This window comes from Scyliorhinus torazame, chromosome 10 (assembly GCF_047496885.1).
Source record: "Scyliorhinus torazame isolate Kashiwa2021f chromosome 10, sScyTor2.1, whole genome shotgun sequence".
Lineage (NCBI taxonomy): Eukaryota > Metazoa > Chordata > Chondrichthyes > Carcharhiniformes > Scyliorhinidae > Scyliorhinus > Scyliorhinus torazame.
In genome coordinates this window covers 147,636,211-147,661,166 of record NC_092716.1, presented here as the reverse complement: position 1 = coordinate 147,661,166, position 24,956 = coordinate 147,636,211, and the positions used below count along the sequence as shown (strand labels likewise).

The 24,956-nt window shown below is 49.6% G+C and overlaps 1 protein-coding gene across 5 annotated transcripts in view; it reads right to left on the bottom strand.

Moving 5' to 3' along the window:
- LOC140430961 (tetraspanin-18B-like) overlaps window positions 1-24,956 on the bottom strand; it is a 322,769-nt gene that overhangs the window by 66,795 nt on the left and 231,018 nt on the right. For all 5 annotated transcript variants that reach the window (XM_072518804.1, XM_072518807.1, XM_072518808.1 and 2 more), the window contains exon 2: window positions 13,055-13,164. Coding sequence is in view for 4 of the 5 variants with exons in the window: in XM_072518806.1 (XP_072374907.1) it covers window positions 13,055-13,164 (110 nt within the window). In the remaining variant the exon portion in view is untranslated. The remainder of the gene's footprint in view (window positions 1-13,054; window positions 13,165-24,956) is intronic.

Sequence of the window (24,956 nt, the reverse complement as noted above, 5' to 3'; positions counted from 1 at the left end):
GTTCCGATGCATCGACCGCTCTGGAGTTCACCCCCAGAGGGTCGTCCACTTTGTAGTAATCTGTGTGTCCTCCACAACCTGGCACAGCAGCAGGCGATGTGCTTAAGTGGAGGAATATGTGGCCACCTCCAAGGAGGAGGATGAGGATGCGCCTGACCAGGAAGGGCTGGAGGACGAGTCCGGGGAGGACCCACAGGACCAGCCGGAAGATGGAGGAAAAGTGGCTGTGGCAAGGGTCAGCCAGGCCCGGTTGGCCAGGGCGGTCCTCATCCTCGCCCGCTTCACATAGGACATGGGACATGGCCTCGTCCATCACTCCCCCTCTCTCCAACTGCCCTCCCCCATCCCTCTCCATCTCCCCCCCACCCACTCACCATCCTCCCCCCCCCACTACTTCATTCCCACCCTCCCAGGGTCTATGTTACATCAATCCAGGGTGATGGGACTGTGTTGGCACTGTCAGTGGGTCAATGTTGAGAGCAGGGGGGGAGATGATAACCCGCAGAGAGCTGAGCACTGGAGCTCCTAGTTCAATGCCATAGTTTGACCCCTGCCTGTCTGCTGAGTGGTCCCTCACACCCATCGGCTGCACGTGGTGTGCCGAGGTTGGGCCTGGAGTGGAGCAGGACCCCGATGACTGGGGAGATGGGCCATGGGATTGGTGCTCGGCCTGAATTGCTGAACAAAGTGCCAGAGGTGTCATACTGATCAAGGCCAACAGACTTTAATGGTGAACAAAAGTGTCCTCAACTGCCTCACAATGGTGCAGAACCACTCACCCATCCCTCCCAGACCAGACCCCCCCCCACCTCTCCCCCCAACCATCTCCCTCACGTGCACCCCACTTACCCCTGCCCTTGTACTCTCCCTGCAGTGCCTTCTCAGTGATCCTCGACCTGCTCAGTCTTCCTTGCTCCACTACTGCTCCACTATGTGTACCCATGATGCCCATCAGAGGTGGAGGCAGCCAACTGCTTACTGCGTCCCGTGGCCTTCCTAGCAGTGTTAGCCTCATTGCCACACATTGCTGGCGCCATCCCCTGCGCCCATAGCCTCTGGGACTCCTCCAATTGGCTATGGACCTGCTGGAGTGTCACTGACATCCCCCTGTGAAACTCACAGCCGCACCCTAGCGACGGATCAGCTCCAGGATAGCCTGTTTCAGAGGCTCAGCGTCTGCCTGGGACCTAGCTGTATCCTGGGATCCAGCAGACCCCTGACTGCTGTCTCGCCTGGGGGTTCCTGCCTCCACCTGATGTGCAATAGCAAGTGTGTGGTGCTCTCCTTCGAAATGTTCTCATGGTAGACATGGTGGAGGCTACCCCGGATGGGCTGGTGCCGTTGGCTGTAGGTCCTGTGGAGAATGAACATGTGGTCAGTGGGAGGGATGGGTCAGTGTGTATGGCATTAACAACTCAGGTTTGACTGGTCCTCTGGGTGGGGGCTGGGGGCCCTCATCTCTGCGCCGTGCGCCGACCTCCACGTTGATCACCGCTCAGTCCTCGGCCACCCCACGATCTCCAGGGCCCATTCCTCATGGGGGGGTGAGGATTTGGATGTCTGGCAGCCCGTCGTCTGTCCGTGCCCTCTTCCGTCAGTTGTGCGCCAACATCTCCTGCGGGGCCCAGAGGGAATATCATTAGCCGCTGGCATCATTCATTGCTGGGGTGGAGGGGCTTGGGGGTTGAGGGAGGGGGCCTGGAGAGATGGGGGGAGATAGTGAGGAGTATGTGGTGGTGGGAGGGGGTTGGGTGTCTGGCGCAAACTCACCCGAGCGGCCCGGTGGAAGTCATTGACCTTGTGGCACTAGGTGCCGGTCGTCCTGGGTCACACTCCCCAAGCTGAAGGCTGCTGCCATTTCCTCCCAGGCAGCAGGGGCTGTCCTGTGGCTGACTCTCCTGGGCCCCCGGGGGAAAAGGGTTTTCTGTCTGGCCTCCAATGCGTCGTCCCAGATATGTGCCGCCAAAGCATGGGCCTGGTCTACATGGCAGCCTGACTGCGAGTGGAGTGGGGTTGACTGTGCAGGAGCAGTTTAAGTGCTGCTCTCCCTTGTCAGCAGGGGACTGGCTAGCGTGGTCCTGGCCGAATCTGCCGGCAAACCATGATTTGCGGCATGGATCCCGTGGGGCCTTGTGAAGCGGGCCTATTAAGGTTTTATCGCAGTGACAGCCTTGCCTGGCCGATGTCGGGGAACTCGCAGCAGTTCCTGTTTGCTACCTTACACTGAGAAACATTTTGATTAAATCTCGCCCATGGGGTTGGATTCTCTGTTTCCCAGCCGTGTGTTTAACTGCCGAGCCGTTCACTGGTGGCAGGATTCTATTCTCAATGGGATTTCCCATTGAAATCACCCCATACTGCCATGAAAGCTATTGGCAGAGGTACGCTGCTAGCGGGAAAAGGGAATCCCAACGACCAGGGAATTCCGGCCATGATTGCACTCGAAAGGGATGTTTCCTGAACTGGAGAATTTTAGTTGTGGGGGAAGATTGGATAAGCCAGGGTTGATTTCTCAGGAGGAGGAGAACAGGCTGAGAGGAGACCAAATCACGGTGTATAAAATTATGAGGCGTTGAGGTCGAGTCGATAGGATGGCCCTCTATGCCCTCAGCTGGGGAGCCTAGAATCAGGAGTCAATGGCTCGGGTTTTCCAGTCCCGTTGCAACAGGACCCACCATGGGAGATTCGATGGACTGGGCTATCTCAGAGATGGGCGTGGCCAAATTGACCTGCCCTTAAATTTAGGGTAAGAGGTAGGAGATTTAGAGAGGATTCAAGGGGAAACCTTTCACACCGAAGGTGGTAGGGATCTGGAACTTATTTCCTGAAAGGATGGGAAAGGCAGAAATCTTCTTAACATTCAAGAAATATTTGGATTTGCACTTGAAGTCCTGTAACCTACACAAACAGTGAAGTGGGATTAGGGGCTAGATGACTACTTTTGGTTGGTGCAGTCACAATGGACACGATTTAACGTGCAAAAAACAGAGTCCCGTTTTGGAGACGTATAGCAGGGTGTTTCTCAATGTCTCAATACTGAGAATGACCCCACTATCGAATGGAACTCTGACGTTTCTTTTGGCTTCTGTTGGTATTGACGCGCCGAGGCCGCGCTTATCTCATTCCGTCAGTGCCGGCAGGTGACTTGTGAGTAAGGACACCATTTTTAAAATTTGCCCACATCTTTCGATGCCTCCCACCTTTGCTACCCCACCGCAAACTCCAAATGCCCGATTACCCCAATTTACCTCTCGGGGGTCCTCGAGCTTCCCCTTAAGGGGAATCCTCTTAAGGGGAGGACACCCCGGACCCGATCCCTGGCATGAGCAACCTGGCACCTGGGCACTGCTAGCCTGGCACCCTGGCAGTGCAATACAGGCACCGTGGAAGTATCAGGTGGCACTGTCAGAGTACCCAGTTGGTAATGTCAAGGTGCCAGGCTGGCAGTGCCAAGATGATCTGGTGCCAGCAGGAGTACCAGCTTGCCCAGAGCCCGACTACCTGGGGTCCTCCAATGGACTTGAATACCCACACAGGTGCCTTTACGCCTGGTCCACGTTTGTGTGGACCAGTGCTAAGTGGCGCCATGGCAAGATCTCCCAGGCGAGGTTGCCATTTCCTGGGCCTCGGGAGAATCCGGCATTGACATTCTTAATAATGATAATAATAATCTTTATTCTTGTCACAAGTAGGCTTACATTAACACTGCAATGAAGTTATTGTGAAAATCCCCTAGTCGCCAAACTCCGGCGCCTGTTCGGGTACACAGAAGGAGAATTCAGAATGTCCAATTCATCTAACAAGCACATCTTTCGGGACTTGTGGGAGGAAACCGGAGCAAATGAGCCTAATGGTTGATTTAAATGTGTTAATCTGGGTCACGCCCAGTGAGGGCGAGGCACAGATCGTGACATCTCGCGAGGCGTTCCGAGAGTCTCAAATCCCACGAGCGACCTCTCACCAGATTCAACGGCCTGGTCGCGTCAGCAAGCCGACAGAGGCCATTAGATCAGGGCCAATGTGTTGTAAATTTCCCTGATACTGTTATCCCCATCCTGTAACACAACAAAATAATGATCGTTGTCAGAATTGGACTGCGGTCACCTCCCATACGCTGCAGTTTGACCGTGCCAGAGTTAGCGGGGTCAGCAGTGAGAGGACAGAATTTGAGCTTGTTTAATATGAGTGACATTGGCTGCCATATTACCTCAGGGAAAATTCTGGCATCTGCCAATCGAGCAGTTTGGGAATGAACCACTTTTAAGGGTTGCCAAAATGTTGTGGCAAATTGCGGAGCTTTGGTCCATTTGCTGTGGGGTCGCTTAGCTTTGTCTACATGCAGCCTGGCTGTTCAGCTTGCATGTAGTCCTGTGTTGCAACTTGACACTTCATTTTCAGGTATGCCCTAGTAATACTTCTGGAATGCTCTCCTGCACTCCTGTTTGAACTAGGGTTGATCTCCTGACTTCATGGTAATTGTTAGGTGTGGTGGTATGTATTCGAGGTAATACGGTACACCACGTGTCGACAGGCTATTGGTGGAGGGATGCCAGGTCATGATAGGATCTGCCACCAACTGGACTCCACCCAGAAATGCCGGTATAAGAACCCAGTTTTTCCCTCCATTTCCCTCAGCAGCTGCATTCTGTAACCACGCTGCTGGGGATAAAGTTCTGCTGAAGAAAGCCTTCAATTGACATTACCTCAACCTGCCTCGCATCATATTGACGGTGCTACAATTTATTAAGCAGAATTTAAATTGAAGAAAACGACGTGGGAACATGGAGCTCCGAATCACCCCGGAGTGCCTGCGCATCGCACCCCAAGCAGCTAACTCGGTCTCTATCTTCAAACACTGGATGGCATGCTTTGAGGGCTACCTCCGAACGGCCCCCGGCACACCGACTGACGAACAAAAGATGCAGGTCCTCTATTCCAGGGTGAGTCCTGACGTCTACTCCCTTATCGAGGACGAGGATGGTTTCACCGGTGCCATCGCCGCGCTGAAGAATATCTACATCCGGCCCGCCAACCAGGTTTTTGCTCGCTACCAGCTCGCCACACGACAGCAATTTCCGGGGGAATCGCTGGACGAGTTTTATAACGCCCTGCAGATCCTGGGTCGAAACTGCAACTGCCCGGCGGTAACAGCGAGTGAACACACAGAGCTCCTGGTCTGCGATGCATATGTGGCAGGTTTGGCCTCTTCCCAGATCTGCCAGAGGCTTCTGGAGAAGGAATCTCTGGGACTTACAGAAGCTCGGGCCCTGACGGCATCCCTCGATGTGGCCTTGCGTAACGCCCACGCCTACGCCCCCGACCGCACTACAGCCCCTTGGGCTCCATGGACCCCCGCTGCGGTCGACTCTCCGACACCCCCCCCCACCCCCGCAAACCTGCGCGGCCAAAACACCAGACCAACCAGGGGGGCCCCGCTGCTATTTTTGCGGCCAGCCGAAACACCCTCGGCAGCGCTGCCCGGCCCGCACGGCTACCTGCAAAAGCTGCGGGAAGAAGGGCCACTACGCGACGGTGTGCAAGTCCCGCGGGGTCGCCGCTATCTCCGGGGAAGAAACGGGACCACAGACCCAGCCCCCCCAGCGATCCACGTGTGACCAACAGACGCTGCCATTTTGGACCCCGGACGCCACGAGGGAGAGATGGGCGCCGCCATTTTGTCCACCCCCGACCGCCCTCGATCCGTGGACGCCGCCATCTTGGCTGAAGGACCCCGACACAGACGGCCACATACTGCCTGATTACGATGCTCAACTTCAACAACCACGTCTGGCTTCGACGACCCTCGACCAGTCGCGACCCCGGACGCTCCAGACTGCAACCACTACAGTCCTAGTGAATGGCTACGAGACGCCGTGTCTTATCGACTCTGGGAGCACAGAGAGCTTCATTCTTCCGGACACGGTAAGGCGCTGTTCCCTCGTAATTCGGCCAAGCACCCAGAAAATTTTCCTGGCGGCTGGATCCCACTCCGTTCAGATCACGGGGTTCTGCATCGCTAACCTAACGGTGCAGGGGAGGGAGTTCCGAAATTACCGGCTGTATGTCCTCCCCCATCTCTGTGCGCCCACACTCCTAGGGTTGGACTGCCAATGCAACCTCCAGAGTTTAACATTTAAATTTGGCGGCCCTATGCCCCCACTGACTGTCTGCGGCCTCGCGACCCTCAAGGTTGAACCAGCTTCCTTGTTTGCGAACCTCACCCCGGATTGCAAACCCGTCGCCACAAGGAGCAGACGGTACAGCGCCCAGGACCGAGCATTTATCCGGTCCGAAGTCCAGAGGCTGCTGAAGGAAGGCATCATCCAGGCTAGGAACAGTCCCTGGAGAGCCCAGGTGTTAGTTGTTAAGACCGGGGAGAAACAGAGGATGGTTATCGACTATAGTCAGACCATCAACAGGTACACTCAGCTAGATGCGTACCCTCTCCCCCGCATATCCGACATGGTCAATCGGATTGCACAGTACAAGGTCTTTTCCACCGTGGACCTCAGGTTCGCCTACCACCAGCTCCCCATCCGTCCCGGTGACCGCAACTATACTGCCTTCGAAGCAGACGGGCGGTTATACCACTTTTTAAGGGTTCCATTCGGCGTCACGAACGGAGTCTCGGTCTTCCAACAAGAGATGGACCGAATGGTTGACCAGCACGGTTTACGGGCCACGTTCCTGTATCTCGACAACGTCACCATCTGCGGCCACGACCAGCAGGACCGCGACGCCAATCTCCAAAAATTCCTCCAGACCACTCACGCCCTGAACCTCACTTACAACAAAGAAAAATGCATGTTCCGCACCGATCGTCTCGCCATCCTGGGCTACGTAGTGCGTAATGGAGTGATAGGCCCCGACTCTGAACGCATGCGCCCCCTCATGGAGTTCCCTCTCCCCCACTGTGCCAAAGCCCTGAAACGTTGCCTGGGCTTCTTTTCTTATTACACCCAGTGGGTCCCCCAGTACGCAGACAAGGCCCGTGCACTAATCCAGTCCACTACTTTTCCCCTGACGACAGAGGCATGCCAGGCCTTTAGCTGCATCAAAACGGATATCGCAAAGGCCACGATGCGCGCCATCGACGAGTCCCTCCCCTTCCAGGTCGAGAGCGACGCATCGGATGTAGCTCTGGCGGCCACCCTCAACCAAGCAGGCAGACCCGTGGCCTTCTTCTCCCGAACCCTCCACGCTTCAGAAATCCGCCACTCCTCAGTGGAAAAGGAGGCACAAGCAATAGTGGAAGCTGTGCGACACTGGAGGCATTACCTGGCCGGTAGGAGATTCACTCTCCTCACTGACCAACGGTCGGTTGCCTTCATGTTCGATAATGCACAGCGGGGCAAGATCAAGAACGACAAGATCTTGCGGTGGAGGATCGAACTCTCCACCTTCAATTATGAGATCTTGTATCGTCCCGGAAAGCAGAATGAGCCATCTGATGCCCTATCTCGCGGCACATGTGCCAATGTACAAGTGGACCGTCTACAAGCCCTCTACGAGGACCTTTGCCACCCGGGGGTCACTCGTTTCTACCACTTCCTTAAGGCCCGCAACCTCCCTTACTCCGTCGAGGACGTCCGAACAGTCACCAGAAACCGCCAGATCTGCACTGAGTGCAAACCGCACTTTTTCAGGCCAGATAGAGCGCACCTGGTTCAGGCCTCTCAAACCTTTGAACGCCTCAGTTTGGATTTCAAAGGCCCCCTCCCCTCCACCGATCGCAATGCGTACTTCATGAACGTCGTTGACGAATACTCCCGTTTCCCTTTTGCCATCCCCTGCCCCATGACCGCGTCCACGGTCATTAAAGCCCTCGGTACCATTTTTACACTGTTCGGTTTCCCCGACTATATCCATAGCGACAGGGGGTCCTCCTTTATGAGTGACGAACTGCGTCAATTCCTGCTCAGCATGGGCATAGCCTCGAGCAGGACGACCAGTTACAACCCCCGGGGGAACGGGCAGGTAGAAAGGGAGAATGGAACGGTCTGGAAGGCCATCCTGCTGGCCCTCCGGTCTAGGAGCCTCCCAATTTCCCGCTGGCAGGAAGTCCTCCCGGATGCCCTTCACTCTATCCGGTCCCTGCTGTACACCATCACGAATCAAACGCCTCATGAGCGCCTCCTCCTCTTTCCTCGGAAGTCCTCCTCTGGAACGCCACGTCCGACCTGGCTAGCAGCTCCGGGACCCATTCTGCTCCGGAAACATGTGCGGGCGCACAAGTCAGATCCGTTGGTGGAACGGGTGCATCTCCTTCACGCCAACCCGCAATACACCTATGTGGAGTACCCCGATGGCCGACAGGACACGGTCTCCCTGCGAGCTCTGGCACCTGCCGGAGCTACCCGCACCCCCCCAACGCCAATCACCACCGCCTCACTCCTGCCGGTTCATCCCGCAGCCACCCCCTTCCCGGGGGGTTCGGTTCTCCTCCCAGACCCGCCCAGGAGTAAGGACACAGGGGACAGCGCTACGCTCCCAGAGTCGACGGGACTCGAGCCAGCGCCATCACCACCACGCCCGAGACGATCGGAAAGGATGACCAGGGCGCCCATCCGGCTCATCGAATCACTTTAACTCTCAACGTTTTCAGTTATTGTGTCTTGTTATAGTTATGGCATCATGCCGACCCTGTTTGGCCCGTTAGCCCAGTTTTCAGTTATTTTGTCTTGTTATAGTTATGGCATCATGCCGACCCTGTTTGGCCCGTTGGCCCAGTTGAAGCGATAATTTTGTGTTTTGTTCAAAGTTACGGCACAGTACCAACTCTGTAAACCCCTACCACCATGCGAACCACCATCCCGCCGGGTTTTTTTTCAACAAGGGGTGAATGTGGTGGTATGTATTAGGGGTAATATGGTACACCACGTGTCGACAGGCTATTGGTGGAGGGATGCCAGGTCCTGATAGGATCTGCCACCTACTGGATTCCACCCAGAAATGCCGGTATAAGAACCCAGTTTTTCCCTCCATTTCCCTCAGCAGCTGCATTCTGTAACCACGCTGCTGGGAATAAAGTTCTGCTTAATAAAGCCTTCAATTGACATTACCTCAACCTGCCTCGCGTCATATTGACGGTGCTACATTAGGCGAGTTTGCTGGGCCATGGGGTTACAGATTCTGTTGCTGATGATGACCCACAACGCCTCGTGCTGACTTTTTAGCTGCTAGCACTGTACATACGATTTACATTAGAATGGTGGTTTTGTCACACAACACAATGGAGGGTGCTCAAAGTGTGAAGATGTCTATGAATCTCCACAAGCACAGTGCGGTGGTCATTCCTGTCATCGACAGATTTATTAAGGGTAAGATCCTGGCATGGATCGAAGATTGGCTGACTGGCAGAAGGCAGAGAGTGGGGATAAAGGGGTCTTTTTCAGGATGGCAGCCGGTGACTAGTGGTGTGCCTCAGGGGTCTGTGCTGGGACCACAACTTTTCACAATATACATTAATGATCTGGAAGAAGGAACTAAAGGCACTGTTGCTAAATTTGCAGATGGTACCAAGATCTGTAGAGGGACAGGTAGTATTGAGGAAGCAAGGGGGCTGCAGAAGGACTTGGACATGCTGGGAGAGTGGGCAGTGAAGTGGCAAATGAAGTACAATGTGGAAAAGTGTGAGGTTATGCACTTCGGAAGGAGGAATTTAGGCATAGACTATTTTCTAAATAGGGAAATGCTTAGGAAATCAGAAGCACAAAGAGACTTGGGAGTCCTTGTTCACAATTCTCTTAAGGTTAACGTGCAGGTTCAGTCGGCAGTTAAGAAGGCCAATATAATGTTAGCATTCATGTCAAGAGGGCTAGAATACAAGACCAGGGATGTACTTTTGACAAGGTGCCACACAAAAGGTTGCTGCATAAACTAAAGATGCATGGCATTGAGGGTAAAGTGGTAGCATGGGTAGAGGATTGGTTAACTAACAGAAAGCAGAGAGTGGGGATAAATGGGTGTTTCTCTGGTTGGCAACTTGTAACTAGTGGGGTCCCTCAAGGATCAGTGTTGGGCCCGCAGTTGTTCACAATTTACATAGACAATTTGGAGTTGGGGACCAAGTGCAATGTGTCAAAGTTTGCAGACGACACTAAGATGAGTGGGAAAGCAAAAAGGGCAGAGGATACCGGAAGTCTGCAGAAGGATTTGGATAGGTTAGGTGAATGGGCTAGGGTCTGGCAGATGGAATTCAATGTTGCCCAGTGTGAGGCTATCCATTTTGGGAGGAATAACAGCAGAATGGATTATTATTTAAACATTAAGATGTTAAAACATGCTGGTGTGCAGAGGGACCTGGGTGTGCTGGTGCACGAGTCACAAAAAGTTGGTGTGCACAGGTGATTAAGAAGGCTAATCGAGTTTTGTCTTTCATTGCTAGAGGGATGAAGTTCAAGACTAGTGAGGTTATGCTGCAATTGTATAGGGTGTTGATGATGCCGCATCTGGAGTATTGTGTTCAGTTTTGGTCTCCTTACCTGAGAAAGGACATATTGGCACTGGAGGGAGTGCAGAGGAGATTCACTCGGTTGATCCCAGAGTTGAGGGGATTAGATTATGACGAGAGGTTGAGTAGACTGGGACTGTACTCATTGGAGTTTAGAAGGATGCGGGGGGATCTTATTGAGACATATAAAATTATGAAGGGAATAGATAGGATAGATGCGGGCAGGTTGTTTCCACTGGTCGGGGAAAGCAGAACTAGAGGGCATAGCCTCAAAATAAGGGGAGGTAGATTTAGGACGGAATGTAGGAAGAACTTCTTCACCCAAAGGGTTGTGAATCTCTGGAATTCCTTGCCCAGTGAAGCAGTTGAGGCTCCTTCTTTAAACGTTTTTAAGAAAAAGATAGATGCTTTTCTAAAGAATAAAGGGATTCGGGGATATGGTGTAAGGGCCGGAGAGTGGAGCTAAGTCCACAAAGATCAGCCATGATCTCACTAAATGACGGAGCAGGCTCGAGGGGCCAACTGGCCTACTCCTGTTCCTAGTTCTTATGTTCTTATGTACTTCTAAGGTTGTATAAAGCTCTGGTCAGACCCCATTTAGAGTATTGTGAGCAGTTTTGGGCCCCGTATCTAAGGAAGGGTGTGCAGGCCATGGAAAGGGTCCAGAGGAGGTTCACAAGAATGATCCCTGGAATGAAGAACTTGTCGTATGAGGAACGGTTGAGGACTCTGGGTCTGTACTCGTTGGAGTTTAGAAGGATGAGGGGGGATCTTATTGAAACTTACAGGATACGGCGCGGTTTGAATAGAGTGGACGTGGAGAGGATGTTTCCTCTTGTAGGAAAAACTAGTCCCAGAGGACACCATCTCAGACTAAAGGGACGATCCTTTAAAACTGAGATGAGGAGGAATTTCTTCAGCCAGAGGGAGGTGAATCTGTAGAACTCTTTGCCGCAGAAGGTTGTGGAGGTCAAATCACTGAGTGTCTTTAAGACAGAGATAGATAGGTTCATGACCAATAAGGGGATCAGGGGTTATGGGAAGAAGGCAGGAGACTGGGGATGAGAAAATATCAGCCATGATTGAATGGTTGAGCAGACTCGATGGGCCGAGTGGCCTAATTCTGCTCTAATGTCCTGTGGTCTTATGGTATCTGCGACAGGTAGTTCAATGAGTAGATTGCACCCTTGTGCTGGTTCTCTCAGTTCCTACCACAAGCCCAGTGACTACAGTCAGTCAGTCAGTAGTGGTAGCAGCAAGCCACTCTAAGAGAAGGACTTGGAAGTTTCCTGTACAATGTACATTCTGGGCGGAATTTACCGACCAACCTACCACGTATTTTTCGGCGGGTGAGGCCGCCCATCAGCAGGAGTTTCTGGTCCCGCCGTTGTCAGCGGGATTTTGCATTGACTGCCCCCCTCACCCCCGGGAAACCCAGCAAGGTTCGGTGGGACCGGAATATCCGGCCAGCGTGTACAACTGGTAAATTCCGCCCTCTGCGTCCTCAGTACTTCCTCTGAGTAGTGTTCAATGTGGAGGTGTGCTGATTCATTGGCACTGGGAGGGCAGTGTGTTTCCTTGCTCCTGTTTGACCGAAAGACATAAAACCTCATGGGGTATTGAATCAATGATGAGGGTTCCCAGGGCCAGTCCCTCCAGATTGTATGCCATAGTGCCCTCACCCCTGGTGGGTCACAGGGGTGATAATGGGAGATGGAACATTGGCTGTCAGACAGAATTGAGTGAGTCTGACTGTCAGGCTTGTTTGACCAGTTTGTGAGACAGCTCTGCTGACTTTGACATGAGTACATCTCAACTCACGACCCTCCCCTTGGTGTTAGTGAGAATGACTTTGCAGGATTAACAAATAATCTTGGAGCATTTGGAAGCAAGACAGGACACAGAGTGAAGTTGAACTGAAATAACTCGATGAGGTTAACTATTGTGAAGGGAGCCTGATTCCCAACAAAAAGAGATCCCAGTGAATCAGGCAGGGCATTCACCCCGGATCTCTTACTGTTAATGTAGGGCTAGATATTGACTTTGTGCAATGTGTGATTGCAGCTTGTTCCACAGTTCCCCAGTTTTAGTTCAATCACTTCAATGTGAATAATGCAAACAGGGCAGCTAATTTGCCACCAGCCATTTTACATTATTGCACAAAGACCTAACCCAGGTTATTTCTGAGCAGCTGGGGAAAGCCTATGGGATCACATGTGGCACGAGCTTCTAACCAGAGATAAATCTAGGCTTTGCAATTAATTTGTTTGTTCTACTGAAGGTACTTGATGGTTTGGAGCTAGCACAGAACACAAGCCCCATTCCATGGTGGATCTATCAGCACAAAGGCACTCTGAACATGCTGGAGCCAACATATTCTGAATTGATTAACTGGAGTAGATAGTTTACGTTTTCAGCTCACCTCAAACACTATCAATTTTAGTTCAATAAATGATTCCTTCAGTAGAATCCAGATCAATAGCTGGATAACTGGAGAGCTCTCGAGATCTAGGTTTTTTAAAATCTTGCCTCCACAATGTCCCTCTCAAACATCTCACTGAGATATTGTAATGCTGCTTACATTCCTTCAAGTACACTTACACAGAGCAGAATATTAAGGATGATCATCAGGTGTTTGACACGTTCAAAATGACCCATCTTATCAGCCATTGGCAGCCACTGTTTAATAGCTGGGTAGAACCTTCTGAACACTGTAGGGAAACAAAAAAAAACAAATGAAATGAAAATTGCTTATTGTCACAAGTAGGCTTCAAATGAAGTTACTGTGAAAAGCCCCTAGTCACCACATTCCAGAACCTGTTCAGGGAGGCTGGTACAGGAATTGAACCATGCTACTGGCCTGCCTTAGTCTGCTTTCAAAGCCAGTGATCTAGCCATGTGCTAAACCAGCCCTAAATGACTCACTAGATAAACCTTCAGATCAAGGTTTGATCCTGTCTCTCAGCTTAATTTTAAATGCACTCAACCAGCATGTTAACTCGAAGACAGCACCTGTAACATAGATCTAGCAGGGGTTTGCATCATACCAGCCCAAAGTTTTAACACAGAGGTGGTGCCACTTTAGTTATCAACCTAATTAATGTTCGCTATTTGGGAGGCTGGCAAATCCAATGGAACAGCTGCCTCCTAAAGGCATTTTTGCACCTTTTAAGGTACTTTATCCCAGTAGTGGGTGGGTGGTGGATAGCCATACTGTGAACCAACAGGCCAGGCAACCTCAACCAGGATTTCTTGTGATGAGGTGCCCACATATTGAGTGAGCAGCAGGAAAGAAGGCCTGTCGGTAGGCAACCAGCTGCCATATTCAACAGCGGGCATGGAGAGTGATGACAAAGCATGTAAATACGACCCAGAATTGTTCCCATGACTTGGCTGCGCTGTAATCTAACCACGACTAATCAAGGCTCACCTTCATATCTCTTTGGCCCATCGCACAACCCTGTATGACCTCACGCTAGCCAGAGCACCATCCATACTGGCAATCTCTGCCTTCCATGGCTCTCCTCAAGTCAGTGAGGCTGGTTTGCTGCACCTCCTTCCTGCCTGTACCCCCCACTACCTTCAGAACAATTTATTCCTGTTAGTTACATGTTCTGTCATGAAGCACTTTATGTTAATCCATTTCCTACATCTTGAACAAGTGTTCACAGGGCATATATTATTCCACTAATGGGGATCTCACTGCGACAGAGAGTAAAGAGGTGAATAGCATCAATGCCTTTGAGGAGAAGCCTGATAAGCGCAAGAGGGTGAGTGGAATAGGATAGGGTTTGGGGAAGAGAGGTCTGGTAGGTTCATATGGATCACAAACACTGGCACCGACCAGTTAGGTTGAATGGCCTATTTCTCTTCTGTAAATTTTATGTAGCTCCATTTCTTCAAGGGAAGCAGAATCACAACATTGGTTGGGGGGGGTGGGGGGGGGGGGGGGGGGGGGGGGGGGTTGGGGGATGGGGTGGTTGGGGAGGCGGGATATCATAACAGGAGGAGATCCTGCAGTTCATCAAAATCTGACACCACTGGAGGAAATCATCATTAACATCACCCATACAGAAAAAGGACATGCAACATATGACATGACTGAGCTAGAGACAAGGCTCAGTAGAGTGGTTTGCATATTATTCCCTTCTGATTCACTCTTTTTATTTCACACTCACACACACTCACTCCGACTCACTCACTCACCATACACACTCACACTCAGCCACATACACACCTACTCACACATACCCACCCACCCACACACACTAACTCGCACACTCACTCACACTCACGCACTCACTCGGACACATACCCATACTTGTTTTGTTATACACTTGTCGTAGCATAAGCTGCTTCCTTGATGTGCACTCTGACAAAGGAAGGTTCAGACTTGGAGATGGCTTTAACACGTTTATTAAACTATTAACAATTCTCCTAATTGGATTCGACGCTACTGTTAATCCTGCTATAGCTACTCAGACTGACTAACCAGTCTGCTACAATCCACATGGTGGGTGTGATGCTCAATCAACCCTGTGTCTGTATTCACTGAGAGTCTCCACTGGAAAGAGCAAGATCATGTATGATGTGTCCTTATATGTGGGTTGGTGTAATGCCCCCCTGTGGTAGTGTCACCTCTGTGTGTATCGTGACTGCCCATTGGTCGTGTCCTATCTTACTGACCTATTGGTTGACTGTCTGTGTGTCATGTCTCTGATGTTCCCTCTAGTGTCTAGCTAGGTGTAGTGTATGTACGTTAACCCTTTGTGTACTTACAGTGATGTATATCACCACAATATTCACATACACACACTCACACATACTCACACACAGCCACGCGTTCAGCGGGACAAGTTGGCAACACATCGCACTGTCACTGTCTGCTGCTGCTTATTCTTGTAACTGCGTTCTTAGTCCTTTGTCTCTGCCCTTCCCTCACTCCATAGCTCAGAGTATTGCAGCCCCTCGCACCGAGCAGGGCAACACCACAGACCCTGCACTGTCACTTACTGTCACCCATCAGAGCAGCTGCACATATATCAACACCTCAGATGGCATTAATAGTGAAATCTAGTGAGCAAGAGCAAGTGCAGGTGGACAGGCCAGCCCAAGAAACACCTCATTTCAGGGCTATCTTGTGAATAAGGCATAGATATAGTTGTTAGAAGCCTTATCTTTTAAAATAGCATGCTTTCTCTGCATCACCAATTGCTCAATGCTTGTCTGCTAGTGACCTACCACAGCAAGTCAGACAATGTGGAGGTGCTCACTCCGGTATCGATTTGCATGGACTTCTGGCGCATTATATTAACTCTCTACGGAGATCCAGGGAGCATGTGGATCACTTCAATGGGTTGCTGCAGCAGGGCTCTCCCAGCAGGAGTTCTGTGGCATTGTGAATAGCAGCTCCCAGGGATGTTCGAACTGAGGCTGTGCAGACTGTGTGTTGGACAGGTTGGAATCAGTGGGAGAACCGGAATATTGAAATCTGCTGTTTTGGAAAAGAGTGTTCAACTTCATCAAAGTAAAAAAGAGAAATCCTTTCCCGGCCTTAGAAGATGGAAATCATTTCTGGTAAAATCCCATTCATTTACACTCTGATCACTGACTCGGCAGCACTTTGACAGAAAACTAAGAGCGTGACCAGACTTTTATTAATTTTAGATTCTAACTAAACTTTCACATGAACTGCATAAAATCTTACAGCGTGAAAATGAGGTCATTTAGTTGAACATGCCAATGCCAGCTCTTTGATACACTGATCCAATTAGTGCCAGTCCCCTGCTCTTTATCCGTGCTCCTGCATATTTTTCCTTTTAAGTATTTATTCATTTTCTTTTGGAAAGTTAATATTAAATCTGCGTCTTCCACCCTTTCTGGCAGTGAATTCCACCTCTCACTGCAGAAATAAATCTTTCTGCAATCCACCCCTGGATCTTTTACCAGCGATCTGAAACCTGTGTCCTTTGGCTGACCAACCCTCCTGCCAGTAAAAAAAAGGTTTCTCTGCACGGGATTTTCCACTCCTCCCGCTACGCGTTTTGTGGCTGCAGAGGCAGCCTGCTATCGGCTGGCAGTGGGATCTTCTAGTCCCGCTGTTGTCAATGGGACTTCCTGAGGGGAAACCTGCGGCAGGACCGGAAGATAGCACAGTGGTTAGCACAGTCGCTTCACAGCTCCAGGGTCCCAGGTTCGATTCTGGCTTGGGTCACTGTCTGTGCGGAGTCTGCACGTTCTCCCCATGTTTGCATGGGTTTCCTCCGGGCGCTCCGGTTTCCTCCCACAGTCCAAAGATGTGCAGGTTAGGTGGATTTGCCATGCTAAATTGCCCTTAGGTTAGGTGGAGTTACTGGATTACGGGGATGGGGTGGAGGAGTGGACTTAAGTGGGTGCTCTTTCCAAGAGCCGGTGCAGACTCGATGGGCCAAATGGCCTCCTTCTGCACTGTAAATTCTATGATTCTACGATCCCGCCAGTGTGAACGACCGGAAAGTTCCGGCTTCAATATTTACTCCATCAAAGCCTTTCAGAATTTTGAACAGCTCGAAATCTTCCTTAAACCTTCTCCCAGCTACTCTGCTCTCTCCGCATACCTGCATGTATGATGTCCAGGAAACACTCTGTAACCTTTGCCCACTCTCTAGGCTTTCCTATTAAACTTAAATGTCTTTCTAATTAATGTTATGGTTTAGGAACGGCTGTCATATACATCCATTTGGCTGTTACACTTCTTCCTTGTTCAGTTGGGGACCACCAAAGACATTTGAAAGAATGTCGAACCATGAAAACATGGGGTGGAATTTACATTGCCTTCAGCGGGTCTGGAGAAACCCACTTGGGTGAGGAGCTGTAAAATTCTCTCTTGGTGAACACACACAACAAACACTCACAAGGGGCTTTCAGTGAGAAATCCAGTTTATCTTTCTGTGGTCACCATTTTGATAATGAAATGTAAGTGACTTTTTTTCTCATATCCACAGTGTGTTTAGACTTACTCCGAATCCCACAGATTTAGATGTTTTCTTGCTTGATTCTCCATTTTTTGAATCTCGATAAATGCCTCCAGAGTTGAGTTTGCAAAGAGAAAACAGAAAATAAACCCCCTTTATCTCCGTGCCTCCAATAAAGTCCTACATAGTGAGTAAGAGCAGATCACAGTCTGATGGTGTATGGCAACACCACAGACGCAGTAACCAACATCCGCACACCCAGGGGATGGGACACAGCTCCGGGGACATGTCCACGGCCGGAGGGTAGGTGAGTTCTACGGGGCAGGGGGAGATGCCTGGAGAGATTGGCCATGGGTTCAGAGGTCAGCGCACATTGTGGAAGTAAGTGACAGAGGCACCAGACTGGTTGTGCTAAAGGGTTTTTAATGCATCACATGTGTCCAACAATACTCCATTCCCGATGGTGCCACCCTACTCTCCTCACCACTCACTTACCCCACCCCCTCACCTCCTACCCCCGCACCCTCTCCCCCATTCCTCGGTGCCCTCAGTGATTCTCAACATGCTTAAAGTTCCTAGCTATACTGTTCTGCCTAGGACTCGCTCATCTGAGGTGGACAGCCAGCTGCTTAGGGCCCCGGAGGTACTTGTCGGCGGCACATGCACAGCTGTGCTGCCCTGTCCCTTGTGCTGACCTCGAGATGCAGCCTCATCAGAGGGGTGGAACCTGGGGGAGCTGGTGGCCACCGTCGCCACTCCGTGGGACAGGCCTGGGTTGGCACCCAGCACCCGCCCCCTCCTTCCAGTCGGTGCCCAAAGGGCCGTGGGGTTCACCTTGGGATGGAGGGGCAGCTGGTTCGAGCCCGTCTGCCCCTGCGTCATCTGGCACCAAGGTGTCGATGCCCTCGCCGATGCTCCTCGGCGATTGGGCCATGCTCAGCAGTAACTCGGCAATGCCAACCTGCGACTGGAACAAGCTCTGCAGTAACTCGGCAATACCCATCTGAGAGCGGGACATGTCCTGCAGTACCTCACCAAGGTCAGCCTGGTGAGTCACATCCCCCGGCGAGTCAGGCATTCCATCGAGATCCTCAGCCATGGCCGTCACTGACTGCGTGATACCTTAGTCACCTTCACTCATGCTGTTGACTTTGTGCACCAGGCTCTCCACTGTGTTCGCCACTCAAGCATTTTTGGCCTCAGTGCCACGCATTGCCGGCGACATCTCCTGCATCAGTAGACTCTGGAATTCCTCCAAACGGCTATGCTGGAGTGTCGCTGATATCTCTCTCTGAATGGCCTAATCACACTTTATTATCTCCATCAGCACCGGGTAACCCTGTTACACAGGCTCAGCATCAGGCAGGGACCCAGCTAGGTCCTGGGATCCAGCAGACCTCCGACTGCTGTCTCGCCTGGGGATTCCTGCCTCCTCCTGCTGTGCTCATCAGATTGTGCCTCAGAGGCCTGACCACTAACGCTTCCCACCGAAGTGTATGTATCTGCGCTCATGGAGGGTGGAGATGACAGCTATGACGCCCCGATCGTGCCTTCTTCGGAAATCTCCTCCGAGGTGGTCTCATGGGAGGCAGAGAAGGGTTCCACCCGGAATGGGCCAGCACCATCAGCCGGAGGACCTGCGGGAGACGGGCATGAGGTCTGTGGGAGGGTCAGTCAGTATAGCAATAACAACGCACGTTTGACAGGTCCTCCGGGTGCAGCCCAGTGGATCCTCAGCTCTGCGGATTCCGCCAACCTGCACGTTGGTGACCCCTCTGTCGTTGGCCACCCCCGTCACCCCCAGGGCCCATTCCATGGGGGTGATGAGAATCTACCAGTCTGGGCCCTCTTCCGGCAATTGTGGGAGAGCTTCTCCTGTGGAGACACAGAGAGGGCATAACTAGCCACACGTGTGTTTCACAGAGGAGGGAGTGCAGGTGTGTGACGGAAATGTTGGGTCTTGGGGGAGTTGGGGGCGGTGGTGTCAACTCACCTGTGCTGCTCGGTGTAGATTGCTGACCTTTTATATGGCGCTGGAGGCCAGTCCTCCTGGTCACACACCTCGAGCTCAAGGCCGCTGCCACCTCGTCCCAGGCGGCACTGGCTGCCCTGTGACTCACCCTCCGAGACTGTCGGGGGAACAGGACATCCCTGCTGGCCTCCACCGCCTGGAGGAGCCTCGCCAGGTCTGCAACCCCGAATCTTGGGGCCGGTCGTCTCGGCGCCATGGCTGCGAGCTGAGTGGGGTTGGCTGTGCAAGTGTTGTTTCGGTGCTGCTCGATCTTGTTAGCTGGGGGCTGGCGAGTGCGAGTCCGGTGAATCGGCTGGCGAGCCTTCATTTGCGGCGAGAAGCCCGTGGGGCCCGTTAAGTGGGCTTTTTAACGTTGAATCGCATTGCTGGGCTCGCTGGGCCGAGCGCCGGGAAATAGGCGGCAGTTCCCGCTCCCTATAACACTTCAAAATTTTTCTGGAGTATCGGGCCCTGAGAGTCTGGAGCTATCAAAGCAATGATTGTGTCAACTTTTCCTCAAGTCTTGCTCAAGCAGGTTAAAGAGATGCCCTGTTAGTGTTGGGCTATACATTCAAACTGCACATACCATTCAAGCAAACAAGAAAAAGACTGCTAACCAGAAGTGCTGACAGTTCAAAAACAGCCTGCTTTAACACAGCTTGACAACACACGAAAGCAAGAAATTAAACCATCATAAATGAAGCAGCGGATGTGTCCAATATTCTGTCATTATCAATGGCAGTGGCAATATTTGCTGCTGCTTCAATTAATAGGAGATTGATGGTGAAAAACAACTTACTCCAGAGACCAGAGCATCAGATTTAGGTTGACACTCCTCTGCAGCACTGAGGGTGTATTACACTGCTGGGTAGGCTGCCTTTCAAATGAGATGATAAACCAGGGCCCATCATTCTCTCAGGTCAACATTCCACAACTCAATTGTAGAAGAGCAATGGAATTCTCCCCCAATGTCCTGGTCAATATTTTTCCCTCAACCAGTCTCTCTAAAACAGATCATCTCATCATTATCACATTGTGAGTGCTTGTTTGTGCTGGTGAGTTATATTAATGCAAGTCTTTATTTAACCTATTCGAACTTTCTCACTTTACATCACAGTGTGGCCTCTGACAAAGAACGACCCAAAACATGGGACACCTCTTTCAAAGGAGAAGGTACGTATCTAACTTAAACTTAGGTATCCAACCTTTAAAATAGAAGATACCTTGTAGGGGATTAGTTTCAGCAGCAACAGATTTATAGAGCACGGGTCGGTCTTGATTCTTCAAATGTTCAGTCATATTTAATAACCGCTTTTGTTTATTTTCTGCTAGGTCCGCAGGTTCACACGAGCTCCCAGAAATGGAACAAAGGATTTGGAGCATGTTCATCCAGAAACACAAATGTATAATAGGATGTTTCATTTTTCAGAATTATGCCTTTTCAGACAAAACTAATTTCTTCTTTCAGGATTACAGGTATTTTAAATTTAGGTCATTGTCAGGCTTCCACTCGAATTTGAAAGGGTTTCAGTTTCATTTATCAGGAATTTAACCCAGGGCACATTGACATAGATTTTCAACTGTGCCTCCCGAGAGCTGAGCGTCAGAGGAGAGGATATCTGAAACCTATTCTTCTTATTCATTTGTATGAAAGGATAATCAGATAGGTTCTCTCAGAATGTGATGCTCTCTGAAGCAAAGGTTTCTCTCTGCATTCTGTCTAGGTGAGAAAGACTAAAACTTCCACAATAATTCCAAGTGGATGGAAATCTGATATTCCTGACACAAATTACAGCATTATTATGCCGATCCCTGAATCCCACGGCACTCCAGAGGAGTGAAGGAATGCTAATCTCACTATTTCAAATCAAAAGTCAGTTTTATTTAAATTCAGCCTTGTTGGGATAAAAACAAATGAATAGAATTTTTAAAGTTCATAAATTAAAGCGTGTCTGAAAATTAAGGTCCTTACATTTTCTGTTTCAAAGTCTTAAAAACGAAGTTAGAAATGTCTGTCAGTGATATAAACGCTGTGAGTACTGGATATTGTCATAATATACACACAGGTATATTATGGTGCACAGACAGGCAGTGATTGACACGCAGGATGACCAGTGAACACATAAAACATAGCAGCCAATCACCAGACAGGACACGACCACTATAAAGCCAGAGGGCACTAGTTTTCCCACTCTCTTGGGATCCAGCCTCTGAGACAGTCAGAGCCCATGAGCAGCAACTAGAACATGCACCATGTGGTAGTAAGATAGTCTGGTCAGGTTAGCCTCAGGTCTCCAGTCAAGTCAGCATAGTGTCAACCCACAGTTAAAGTATGTATGATAGTTAAGAGTTCAATAAAATCGAGTTGCATTTCTTCAAGTGTTGGAAGCCTGTCTCTCTCACTGCTGCAGTAAACGCAGTCCTCGCAGACCCGGCATACCCAACACATCAGATATGTTGATGGAAATTCTGATATCTGCCATCAGCAATAGTGTTATTCTCTTAAAATAATTAACTTGCTTTAAAGAGTCAGCTATAAGAATATCACGGGAACAAGTATTTGTGGATGTAAATTAATATGAATGAACGGAGTGTGCTTCGGCTGCTCATCATGGTCCTTCCTCAATTATACCGGTCATTGACTTCAATGGAAAAGTTAACCAGGCTTGTGAATATTGAATCCCATCCAATCCCTGGTGTAGAAGGAGGCCATTTGGCCAATTGACTCTGCACTGACCCTCCGAAAGAGCACCCTTGTAACTGCATCAACCATGACCAAACAGCCAAGTTTCCCAACTTTGCGCCTTTTTCATTTACCCTGAACTCCGCATATTCAGAAGTTGCTTGTTCACTGGCTTTGCACATATTAATGGCAAAACCGGTTGTTTTAGCATTTTTTCTCGCAAACGTCTGCCAATAATCTCAAATACAACTTGATCGCAAAGCATTTATTCAGCAAAGTTACACAACTGCACTCTGAACTTTAAAGTTGTTATGAAAGTGTCTACTGAATCCCCTTTCAGCTACAGCCTTTTTCTGAACATGTAGCGCTCATAGGTCTCATTCACCTGCTTTTTGCAGTGTGCATCACATTTCTGGAGCAAGATGTTATACTTTGTTTTATCCTCATCTTCGGCAAATTCAAAGGAGGTATAAAGCTCTAATGCTTGCGTTCCAGCCAAATTAAGAAGAAGCACTATTTTTCTTTGATCAGAAGCATTTTCTAGCGTGGAGGCAGATAGGAAAACTTCAAATTGCTGTTTTAAGAAAGCCCAGTTTTGACACAGTTTACTGTTTATTATGAAGTTGTCAGGTTTCTTTGGACTCTCCATCTTACAATTTGTCTTCTGTGTAGATTTTCTGATCATTGTTGCAGCGTGATTGTTTTTTTCAATCTTCTTAAAGCTATCCTGTCTAATCTAACTTATTATTTGTGGAAAAATACTCCTGTACCATGTTGTGTTCTTTGTGTTGCTAATTTTAGGATGGTTGGCGTAGTGTTCACAAAGACCACAAATAGCTTTAAATTAAACAAAGCTATAAATTTATTTACACTGCTTAATTGAATTCAACACTTACTTCTATATAATTCACAGTTGATAATAAACATGCAATCTACACTCATCTACTACTAATCTCTACACTATTACATTTAACTATGATCTGCTCTCACTCACACTATCTTTCCTCCAGGCCGTTCTCTAGCTTTCTCCTCAACCTCCCCCCACAAGGCTTAGCATCAATGTCTTATATACTTGTACATCAAGCTCCCTCAAGTGGTTGATTTAGACATTTAATTAACCCTTGCAGTTCTTACAATTATGAAAATGCCACAAGGGGGAACATGTGCAAACGCCACACAGTCAGTCACCCAAGGCCAGAATCAAACCCAGGTTCCTGGTTTGGTGAGGCAGCAGTGCTAACCATTGTGCCACCACTATGGGTGATGAATTTGCTAGTATTGTTTCTCACACCCCCTACCATGTACCATCAGTGCCCAGTAGTAATCCATGGACTGAATTTCACAGGCCGGCAGGGAACGGGAGAAAAGGCAGGCGGGCAGGTAAATTGTGGTGCGGTGCCATCAGCAGCATTCCCATTGGCAGCCTGCCCACCTATGATCCAATTGAAACCCTTATTGGAGAATTAATGCCCAATTCAGGGCTCATTCTCATTGCCACTGCAATTTAGCAGACAAAGGGGGAAGGTCTGAGTGCAACATGAAGCTTGGCAGGTTTCAACCACGGTTTGAAAGCCAATCTCCCTCCCCGAGGTCCCGACTTGCCTGGGCTTGGGGTTGGTTCATCTTTCTCCTGGACCTCCTGCAATATCTTCAGTGGCTAACTAATCCTGGTGTGGCATAGAGCTGCAGCTCCGTTAGGCAGGACTCCTCCTGAAGATCGATTGAAGTTCAACATCATACCAATTCAAAAGCTGTTGTCCAAAGAATTTAAGTTGGGCGAGCTGCCCAACGGAGGTTACATTGGGGCACAGGGAGCCCGCCCTGAGCGTTTGATCCAGCCCTGTTACTTTCCGACCCTGTTGTAAAGGTGGATTTCCTTACATGCTGTAATAATTGTGGATACGATGTCAGAAACTTTCTCAGGCCTTATCCAGCCAGTCATTATAAAAATGCCTGGGGAGAGTCAAAACCCAAATTCTGCCTTCTTGGAGTTGGACCAAAATAAAATGCTGCATTTCCCTAATCAATAACAAGTATATAGCCAATTTTTAAAAGCAGCATACAATATTTATTCTGCAACACATAATCTGTTGTTGCATTGGTCAATTCGCATCTCTGACCTCCTGTTGTACGTTCTCCTTGATTAGTTAAACCAGAAGACCATATGACTTCGGAGCAGAATTTGGCCACTCGGCTCATCGAGTTCACACCTTGTCATGCCTACTATAGGCTTCTTTATTTATGAATTTTCTTTACAGAAACATTTAGTGACCTTGGGTTTTAACTGCTAGTTCCAGCAATAGAAAATACAATCTCCTTAATCCAGCACAGTTAAATCTAGTGTGCAGAAACTGCCTGTATTTGGAGAAATTTGATGCAACTGACTGTCTCTCATCTCAGATTTAAAAACTATTCTATATCCTTAATGTCACTCATCACATTTCCTCATGATTCTTGCCAACTCCGTGGACACTATAGAATTTCTCCTCAGCAACTTACTCACAAACTCCAGTAATTCTCCCAGATCAGGGGCAGGAAGGTTCAACTCAAAAAACAGTTAATGCATTCACATCAGGCAATATCCTTCTTATCTCAAAGAAGCAGCAAGCAGCTAGTTGTGAAGAAATTGCATCTTCAAATAAGATTACACCCAATCAAAGCCCCAGAAGGTTCTGTGAACAAAATTGAAAAAGAATTTAAAATCTGTCTTCCAGTAGCTAATTGTATAAAACCACTTTGTGGAGCAAATACGTGTTTTGTTATGTTTCCTTTGTAATATAAGCGGCTTCCTTGTGTTGCATTTGTCAAGGAAGGTCGAGACGTGTAAATAACGTCAACTCATTTATTTACACTATG